Below are 10,783 nucleotides of genomic sequence, written 5' to 3' on the forward strand. Positions count from 1 at the left end.
TTTCCCAGTAAAATGAGACCAAGAGCATTCGGTAGAGGAGACAAAAGAGACACAAAGAGAGCGCTACGTGTTACACACATCGTCCAAAGACTGCTGGCAAAGCAGATCAGCGTGGTCTGTTTCGAGTTTTATAAGGACATGTGACGCCAGAGAAGTAAGCCAGCATCCCAGCCGCACGACGGGTTTCCTAAATAAAGCCTCCTTATCGGAAATGCTTCACATGCACTGAAGAGAGAAAGCGGGCTAGCGCGGAAACGAGCAACGGGCGCCTTATCGCAGGGCAGCACCTGAGCCAGCAGCGCTTAGGAGCACAATGCATATTAACCTCCCCTCAGAGTATGTATATTTAAGGACGTTATCTTCGAAGCTCAAAAACTAGAAAGGATCGTCGTGAGAAGCAGCTTTAGGGCAAAGCCCTCTATTTTCGAAGAGGCACAACAAGAGGAGGTGGTTTCCCTTTAACATTTGTGTTGGCGTGTAAACCGCCCTGCCCGCGAGACCCGCACGCTCATTCCGCTCTGCGCATGCTCATAGGGCGCCAGAAGGTTTGCGGCGCGCGCTGGCGCATGCTCGCCCGTCCTCGCCTCGTCATAGAGACGCGGGGAAAGACCGGCTTCCGCTGGAGGAGGTTGGGGGTGAAGACAGCGGCTCCGCACTACGCATGCCCCTGTCGATCCGGAAGTGCTTCTCCTTGGGCGGCTGACACGTAGCTTCTGATCGAGCGGAGGAGTGAGGGGACTTCGCGGAAGAGGGGTTGCGGCCGCCGGACGTGCGCGTAGCGAAGGGGGTCTGGTGCCCGGGCCTGAAGGTGAGCTCAGGGGGCTCGTCACACCCACCGCCCGCCCTCTCTTGGCAACCACAGGCTCCTTGGGAAAAGGAGGGAAGAGGCCCGGGGGGGGGGGAGAGATGCTGAGCTCCACTCAGCTTTAAATGCACCACAAGCAGGCATTTTGTCGAGAGAGGTACCTGTCATCGCCTCCCCCCTGTTCTCTGTTGTGTAGCACGAAGGTCTGCAGTGCTGGTCTCCCTCCTCCGCCACCAGGTCTGTTCCTAAAGGCTAGTGGCTTCCAAGCACCCGCATGATGCCAGAGGTCGGAAGAAATGCTAAAATGATCCCGTTTAAAATAGCTGGTTTTAGCGGAGGAAGATAACCTCGCTCAGAACGTCCTTTGCAGTAATGTCATGTAGCTTTATGTGTAGTTATGGTGGTGGGGGTTTTCCCATTCGGTTGTCTGTCTTGGATAAATTGAAATAAAAGAACTGGATAAAAAATGGTGGGTGATGGCTACATATGCCCTGACACATTTCTCAGTGCACTGATGGCAGTGTAGAACTTGAGGGTGGGTAGAGTGCTACAAATGCTCTGGGGTATAATTAACAACAAACTGGTTTGAAGAGGTTTTGTTTTAGAGAAGAGCAGTAGCTGAGTGGTAGAGCATATGCACTGCATGTACAGTACATGATTCCATATTCAGATCTAGTTTAAATGTCCTTGAGTGCTGATCAGAAGGTCGGCAGTTCGAATCCCCGCAACGGGGTGTGCCCACCTAGCAGTTTGAAAGCACGCCAAAGTGCAAGTAGATAAATAGGTACCGCTCCGGCAGGAGGGTAAACGGCGTTTCCGTGTGCTGCTCTGGTTCACCAGAAGCGGTTTTGTCATGCTGGCCACATGACCCAGAAGCTGTACGCCGGCTCCCTCGGCCAGTAACATGAGATGAGCGCCACAACCCCAGAGTCGGACACGACTGGACTTAATGGTCAGGGGTACCTTTACCTTTACCTTTAGCAGGGCTAAACTAGCCTTCTCCAATCTGGTATACAGCATGGCTAATGGGAGTTGTGAAACAGCTGGAGGAGAGCACCACATTGAGAATGGCTGGAGTTGACAGTGCAGAGCCAGGTGTGTCAGTAGTCCTACTTGGATACAGAACCTGAGACACTAGCCTATACTAAGTTAACATACTTCTAGTATTTATGAAGTTACAGGCATATCATTTTTCAAGAGGTCCTGTATATGCCACTTACTATTTGATTTGGCAATACAGAGATATGAAAGCTAGGAGCTAAATGGCACCTTAAACTTAGGTTATGGGTGCAACAACAGAATGTCTAGGCATGCTTTTTTATAACAAGAATACAAAGCTAAAAATGAACTGCAGCTAAAATATTATGTTCTAGTCCTTCCCATGCCCACCCCGCTAATATTCTTAAGAGGGTCTCTTCTCCAGTCTTCATAGAGTAGCTAGAAGTGGGGAGGCAGAAAAGGGTCCCCCTTTCCTTCCATTCTGCTGTTTTAATCTGAAATCTTAGGCCCAGAGCTCAGAAACTGTTCGCGCTAATGAAATTCTCTGTTGCAAAATGCACCTAGAACGATGGGGGTTTCTAACACTGAGAACACGTGCTTTTGTAGTGGTAGGGCTTTGTATTCTGCTTGAAGGAGCTTCAAAATTACCACCTGCCTCTTAGGAGTAAAGATATGATTAGTTGAATTGTGTTAATTTTTGAATACATTGAAATGTGATTTATTTTGCAGACAGATTGCAATGTCTGGGTTCGACAACTTCAATACAGATTTCTATCAAACAAGTTACAGCATTGATGATCAAGCACAGTCCTATGGAGGAGACTATGCAGGAGGAACATACAACAAGTAACTTGAGTTTCTTTTATTCTTTTAGTAATCATGATAAAAAATGAAAATGAAAAATGTATAAATTATTTAATTCCTTAAGAAAAACATAGGACATCGGTGCCATAAACATAGGCCAGTTTTTATATACAAGTAGTTGGAGAGTTTAAAAGTTGGATGCTTGTAAACATTCACTGTTACTAATAAAACTGCAATGCTTTTTAATTGCACTTTGCTCCAGTTTATAAAAATTCACATTTAGTCCAATACATTTTATACTGTTTTAAGTACTGTAGCTCATATATAGGGAGCCCTGTTTATCAACTGTTCATTAATAGCAGGTCTTGTACATTACTTACCAAAAACTAACTTTGTAAATAAGCCCATCAGTGTTACCAGCCTGCACATCTTTCTGCTTACATCTTTCTGCTTATATTTTCTAGCTGGCTGCCATGGACAGAGAAGTCTTCTTTTCAGCTATCATTGAAATGCAAGCTACTACATAAGCCATTAGTTTTTTAGTGGATTGGTTTAAAAAAAAATAAAGGTGGGGGGAGAGTCTACAGCCAAGCAGAGGAAGAGACTTTTGTTTTATTGTGGCTAGCACAGAAACCAAGGGGAAAGGGAACTTGGCAATCTTGCCCTCTTCCACCAACCTACACTCACCTGCATAGAATTTCTTGTTGCCTGTGGCAGCCAGTCATTTTATTCAATGCAAGGCTGTCTTACAAGGTTTAAAGAGAAGTGAGCCTTAAAATGAATAAATACAATGCATCACTTAGAATGTGTTCTTAGAACCCAATTTTGGATAGGTTCTGCATTCTTGTAAGGCAAGACAGCAAAAGCTTTCTGTGAAGAAACTTGCTTAGAAATTAGGGAAAAGTACAAATACAAACAACCCAGAAGGCCAGTTGTGGTGGTTTGTGTCATAATGGGTACCAGGTCATTGTGCATGTCACAGGTGTTAAAACAAATGCTACTATCCACATGATTCATTCAACTCTTTAGAATAGGAGAGAGTAAGGTGACTTAGATTAGGTCCTCATTTAAGGTCCGGAAATATGTTGGACTACATTAAGGAACTTGTAACCAAGCCTTGACAACAATCTTAGTAATATAATCTGAGTATGCAGTTGGATTTGTCTGGAAGTGATCATTGTAGGGGATGGGGGCGGGGGGAGAAATTGTTAGGAACATTTGACAGGAGGCAAGCACTGTACAAATGATGGCTTTAAAAAAATGGGGGGAGGTTTTAATAGGATGGATAGTTGTGAGGCATTCCAAAACATTGAATTCCAGATAAACAGTACTAGAATTCTTTCTGCTTTGCCTTTACATGTTGTCAGAATATATTTGTATAGCCATCTTCCAGAAATTACATTCCAAGAATTCATGTCTGCAGTGTTATATTAATTGATATTGTATAGGGAACATTTATATGGAAGTGCCTCTTGTGGAGTAGGTATATAAGGGCTTTGAAAGAGTTTCTAAAATTCATGTGTTGTAAGCATTCATCTAATACTTTTTTTAAAAAAAAATTGCTTTCTGCAGACAGTATGCTGGCTACGACTATTCTCAGCAAGGCGGATATGTCCCTCCAGAGATGATGCAGCCACAACAGCCTTACACTGGCCAGATTTTTCAGCCAACGCAAACATACACTCCATCCTCCTCACAGTCTTTCTATGGAAGCAATTTTGAAGATGAGCCACCCTTACTAGAAGGTATGATTTTTATTGCAAATCTATTAATTTGCTATTATATTTGGGGCATGCTATAAATGAGCACTGACAGCTGATTTCCAAAATAATACATGCATATATTTTTAAATTTATCTTTACATAGTAAGACAGCTGCTATTGTGTTTTGTTAGCAGTTTTTCTGGTCTCTGGTTTTATTCCATTAACTTGCCTCTTACAAACTGCTCTTGTGTATTTTAAGTGGAAATTAATTACAGGGCTGAAATAAAGTTGAATATGGCCCTAACACACACACCCCAAATCAAACATCTGGGTTTTTTATTTTATTTTAAATATATTTCATAGTGGTGCTATGCTATATTTTATAACACATTCATACCTTGCAAATATTTTTCCACAATTAATATTTCTTGTTACAGCATGTCTAATAACTCCTATCTAGTGATTGTGACTCATTGTGCACACCACAAACATATTACAAATCTGTTGATTTTTTTTGCCTCCCTTCTTTCACCCTTACATAACTTTTAAGCTTTCCAATTTCTGCACATTCAGATATGATTTTTGATTTCCATTCTCTCACAGCAGGTACTTTCAAACCTCCCCCCAGTGTTTTGCATAGCAGAATTTTGCAGCTGCAACCATATCACCATTGAGAGCCAGTGTGGTGTAGTGGTTAAGAGCAGTAGACTCGTAATCTGGGGAACCGGGTTCGCGTCTCCACTCCTCCACATGCAGCTGCTGGGTGACCTTGGGCTAGTCACACTTCTTTGAAGTCTCTCAGCCCCACTCACCTCACAGAGTGTTTGTTGTGGGAGAGGAAGGGAAAGGAGAATGTTAGCCGCTTTGAGACTCCTTCGGGTAGTGAAAAGCGGGATATCAAATCCAAATTCTTCTTCTTCTTCTATCTAAGAGTTTGTTTGTTTTCTCTTGGGCCACTCCACGCCTTGCAAGTTTATACAGCAGTCCCCGACTGCTTAAAACAACATGTTTCCACTGATGACAAATGTTAAAATACTGTTCTTCGTTTGATAATGCAGAACTAGGAATCAATTTTGACCACATCTGGCAGAAGACTCTTACAGTATTGCACCCGTTAAAAGCAGCAGATGGCAGCATAATGAATGAAACTGATATGGCAGGGCCCATGGTCTTCTGCCTAGCCTTTGGTGCCACCTTATTGCTGGTAAGATGTCAGTGGTATGCATATGGGGGTGGGGGGCATCAATCTAAAATATGTTGGGAAAAACAAAAGTTGCAAGCTAAGGCATTTCTAGCAGGTGTGGTTTCTTAAATGTATAAATACATAATGAGGCTCTTTGAAATGCAGAAGAAAAATACAAAAGTAATTTTTTGTCTGCATATTTTCAAAATACAATAGCTTCACAGAGGCAACGTGGTGAATATGCATGAATGTGAAGTATTTTGTTATGACCTTGTTGGACAAATTTCAGAGAAGCTAGATCTAGTTACACAGTTCTTCAGATGAAAAACTGATTTGGGTGGCCTTTTATTTATTAAATGATTTCTATGCTTTTGATCAAAGATTTCATGTAAGTATATAATTCTCAAAGACCAACTGAAAAGTTTCTCACCTGCCTTCAGAAAGTGAGCAAGGATAAGAAACTTCTCTAAGAAGAGGATTCAGTAGTTTGTGGGGATAACTCCTAATGAGACAGTGTGGTTTGAACTTTGGATTTGTATTATCTCCTTTCTAGGCTGGCAAAATTCAGTTTGGCTATGTGTATGGGATTAGTGCAATCGGATGCTTAGGAATGTTCTGTCTCCTGAACTTAATGAGCATGACGGGCGTTTCGTTTGGCTGTGTTGCCAGTGTGCTAGGATACTGTCTCCTTCCTATGATCATACTTTCCAGCTTTGCAATTGTATTTTCTCTACAGTAAGTATTGCCACCAAATATTATGTTATACTGATATACAGTGGTATCTTTGGTTACGAACGGGATCTGTTCTGGAGCCCTGTTCGCAACCTGAAAGGTCCGTATCCTGAAGCGCCAAATCTGCGCATGCTCACTGCGCGATTTGGCACTTCTGCGCATGCGTGAACCGCTGAACCTGGAAGTAACCCATTCTGGTACTTCCGGGTTCAGCGCGTTTGTATCCCGTGACGAGCGCAACGCGCAGCGTTCGTAACACGAGGTACGACTGTATGAAGGTTACATCTATAAATTCTAGTGATGGGGAAATCTACAAAAGCAGCTTGTATTAACTTAGGGCTGTGCATTGACCTTGAACACCAAGAGCCGCACCTTGTAGATACTAGGATCAGCTCAGGTTGAAGGCAATATGAGCTCACCTTGGAGCTTTGAGGGGGCTTCTAAGATTTTGTTTGCCATTTGCTATATTTTTGTAAATGGGGAAAAGAAGATGCTCCCCATGAATACAATACACCAGGCAAAGAGGTAGGGGTGTAGTTCTATGACTGACAGCTCTACTTTCCAATCAAGTGATTTACTTTTGTTCCTTTCTCTTCTGGTCATAGTGCTTTTATTTAGGTGGCAATCCTAGCTCATGTCTTGTTGTGACGGGACTTGTTAGAGCACTGCAGCCCACAGTGCCCTACAGAAAGGGAAGGAGGGGGGAATGTCCCTTTACTGTATCAGCTCCCAGGTTGGCACATTGAAGAGACATGGATTAGGCCAAGCTTCCTCAACCTCGGCCCTCCAGATGTTTTTGGCCTACAACTCCTATGATCCCTAGCTAGCAGGACCAGTGGTCAGGGATGGTGGGAATTGTAGTCTCAAAACATCTGGAGGGCCGAGGTTGAGGAAGCTTGGCCTAATCCATGTCTCTTCAATGTGGGGGCTTGGGCAGAGGAACACCTCCACCTCATCCAAAACCTGTCTGGCATGGCAGATGGAAAGTTTAGATTGCTCTGTTAGGTAAATTTGTATATTGCTTTTCAATAATTTTTTTTACAAGCCACATATTAAACGTATAGTAAAAAAAACCCACAAAGCATCCCTAATATTTGAAAATAGTATTTCAAAATATTACTAAAAGACAAGAGGATCAACACAGCAAAATCAGGTGAAAATCAGGGAGTTCTTCAACTTGGATTAAATTAGTTCCCAAAGGCAGTACAGTAGTTAAGATCTACATCTTCAACGCCCATTTAAAATCTGCAAGGTCTGTGGTTTATCTGAAGTCCTGTAGAATTTCATTCCACAATTGTGGGGTCACCACTGAGAATGCCATTGTCCCTGTGTTAGCTGCTCTTTCTTTTATACACAGTTATCTCTGTAGGGCTTCAAGCAAGCCTTTCTTTTGGGAGGAATGTAGAAAGTCTTTCTTTCTTTCTTTCTCTCTTTCTCTCTTTCTTTCCTTGTGGGTGGGCTTAATTGAGTGAGATAGTTATCTTTTGAAGCCCCAAATACTGGCGGTAGCATGCTTGAGAGTGCTGCTGGATACATTTTTTTTATCCTTCCCCAAAATATACTTAAAAGCCATAGCAACCTTTGAAGAATGCACAGGACTGTTTTGATGTGCGCACAGCATAGCTGTCAACCCTCTCTGCTGTTCCCCACTGCTATATACTGTATATTGTGTTGTATAAGACTACTTTTTAATCCACGAAAACCTTCTCAAAAGTTGGGGGTCGTCTTATATGCCGGGTGGAGAATCTGCAGTCGAGTATATCTCAAACTCTATATTTTAACTGGAAAAGTTGGGGGGTCGTCTTATACGCCCAGTCGTCTTATACGCAGGAAAATACGGTACACAGCTGTCAACCCTCCCTGCTGTTTCCCAATGCTATAATAAGGGAATTTCCTGCAAAAAATGGGAAAGGTTGACAGCTATGGCGCACAGTGATGTGAAGCTGTTACTCAACATTGTGTTTAAATCATTTTGTTTTTCAGGGGTATGATGGGAGTTATTCTTGCTGCTGGAATTATTGGATGGTGTAGCTTTTCAGCTTCCAAAATCTTCATTTCAGCCTTGGCAATGGAAGGACAACAACTTTTAGTAGCATATCCCTGTGCTTTATTATATGGAGTCTTTGCCCTCATTTCTGTGTTTTGAGCTGACTTATCCTTATTGTTGGACTTAAATGGGCCAAACTGAAAAAGCCTTCACTTTTGAGACACTTAAAACTGGGACCAGAAACCAGCTCTTAGTCACTATCATGCAAGGTTAATGCTTGAATTGTCGTCTGGAGCAACAAAAACAAACGAGCCTTTTGTGTTCCTTTTTATAGGACTCTTGAATACGGTTTTGAACTGTCCTGTAATGTCTATACCTTTAATACAGGTTCATGATTATACTGTTTAAAATGTAACATTTCTTTCCCAGTCCAATAGCCTCTGGCAAAATATTATTATTTTGAAAACTTTTGTAGCTCAGAAGTTTTTATAGATAAGAGGAAATGAAACCATGAACTTTACAGTTGCTTTCCCATGGCAGCATGCAACTACAATCCTAAACAAAAGATATACATTCCCTTTTTTCTACCAGTTTAGCAAACTAGAAAAGTATCTCAATAAAACCTAATCTTGAAGCAAAGCAGAATGAGTCCCACATATAACTTTTCAAGAGTTTACAGTACCAACTTAGATTATGTTTTTGTTTACAGTAAATGGTCCAAAAGGCTTTCCAGGCTCAAAGCATTTATAAGTGTTTCAGTTTGTATGTATTTTGTAAATAGCTCTATCATAATTGTATAAATCTGAGAAGATGTTCATTTTCATACTAAACAATCAAGAGTAGACTTTCAAATGGTTCCCCAAAAACAACCTGTTTCAGAAAGCAGTTTGGATGAATGTTGTCCTACACCAATTAAATTTCCCCTTTAATGGTCTTTGAAAGTGTTTCAATTTGACCTTTAGCAATATATCTTCCCAGTAATGTCCAGCCTTGCATAACCAAAAAAGCCTCATTTATTCAAAGGAGGATTTGTTCCCATTGAGCACAATTCTTCATGTGATCTGTTTTCATGTAGCCCAGAGTTGTTGGCTAAACACTTTAAATAAAAGTTGTGCAAGAAATTCAGATAACTTTGCACATTCAGATCTTGGGTATTTGCAAATTAAATTCTGTGCTTTAGCAGTTTTTCCTCTGAAATCTATATTGATCTTTCATCAGTTCTATTTTAGCAGAGAATGGGTGGGACCATTTTATTTTTTTTTCAGAATTTGACCATGATAGGGGAGCAATCCTCAGATTCACACCCATTCTCCCCACATTGAAAAATAATCTACCTGTGGGTAGCAGGTTCAATGAGATACATTTCTAGCATCTTCCACTTATACTTTAAAATTTGAGTCTCCAGTGCCTCAATCTTTCTTGAATTGAACACAGGTCTGCAATGAATGGTTTCTCTCTGTGTGTTTCTCTATTTTCTAACTTAAAAGATATCTAATTTTCATGTAATATTTCCTATCATTCTACTAAGTGATATCCAATGTAGCTTACATTGAAAAATGTTTTTAAAAATCATTGGAAGATAAAATTAACCAAGGAAGGCTCTGCAACTAGAAATCTGCACAATAAGTAGGCTAGCTATTAATACTTCGGCATTGATTGTGGAGAATGCCTACTATGAGTAATCTGAGCTTCTGCACTTTTATAGTGTGCTTGTATTACTGGCATTAGTATAGCATGCCCTTGGGGGCTCTGTAAGTATGCATTGTGTGAAGAGTTCAGTCACCAAATTGTTCCTAATTACGTTTTGGGTAACCTATAAAAACTTTTAACTGCAGTAGGCAAGCAGCTAATGATGGATTGGAACATTACCTGAGCACAACCTAAGACAAAATTTAAGATGGTATAAATCAAGCTGTAACCCTTACAGTACTTCTGCAACTTGGAGTTACAGTAAGTCTTATCCAAAGAAGGACTCAAGGCCTTTCATCTGTTTGCCACACATTCCCACCTGTTGTTTTTTTTTAAGTCGGGGGTGGGTAGCCAAAGTGCTTCCCATATACTGCTGTACCCTTAAAGGTAAAGGGACCCCTGACAGTTAGGTCCAGTCGCGGACGACTCTGGGGTTGCGGTGCTCATCTCGCTTTACTGGCCAAGGGAGCCGGTGTACAGCTTCCGGGTCATGTGGCCAGCATGACTAAGCTGCTTATCTCCCATCTTCTCCAGTAGGCATGGTCAAGGATGGTGTTGTAGCCCAGAAAAATCTGGAGAACACAACATTGACTACCCCTCCTACAAGATATGTGTGGATATGTGTACTTTCCTTCTCAAAATGCCCAGCATGCTGCTATGACGGCATGCAAAAATATAATAAAATGGGGGGGGGGGAGTGTACAAGGTGTCTTGTGTCTAACACAAAAGCATTAGAGGAAGAAGGAAATGAGGACTGCCCTCTTGCTGGAGTAACAACATAGGTAAGTGAAGGGGGAGGTGTGAGCATGGCCTGGCAGGATTCAGATGCCCAGGGTTTGGGTACATGCACTGACTAGTGAGGACTCATGATCTGAGTGTCA

General features: G+C 41.8%; 1 protein-coding gene across 2 annotated transcripts; it reads left to right on the forward strand.

Annotated features, from left to right (window-relative positions):
• The first annotated feature begins 651 nt into the window (after positions 1 to 651).
• Positions 652 to 9,137, forward strand: YIPF5 (Yip1 domain family member 5). Of its 2 annotated transcripts, XM_033140013.1 has the most exons (6): positions 652 to 808; positions 2,534 to 2,650; positions 4,181 to 4,353; positions 5,370 to 5,515; positions 6,048 to 6,229; positions 8,210 to 9,137. In XM_033140013.1, the coding sequence occupies exons 2-6, from the start codon at positions 2,544 to 2,546 to the stop codon at positions 8,370 to 8,372; spliced, it is 771 nt and encodes a 256-aa protein (XP_032995904.1). In that variant the 5' UTR covers positions 652 to 808; positions 2,534 to 2,543; the 3' UTR covers positions 8,373 to 9,137. The 2 variants fall into 2 exon arrangements, with proteins under 2 accessions (XP_032995904.1, XP_032995905.1); XM_033140014.1 differs by lacking the exons at positions 652 to 808; positions 2,534 to 2,650 and adding an exon at positions 3,817 to 3,836.
• The last annotated feature ends 1,646 nt before the right edge of the window (positions 9,138 to 10,783 follow it).

This window comes from Lacerta agilis, chromosome 2 (genome assembly GCF_009819535.1).
Source record: "Lacerta agilis isolate rLacAgi1 chromosome 2, rLacAgi1.pri, whole genome shotgun sequence".
Classification (NCBI taxonomy): domain Eukaryota; kingdom Metazoa; phylum Chordata; class Lepidosauria; order Squamata; family Lacertidae; genus Lacerta; species Lacerta agilis.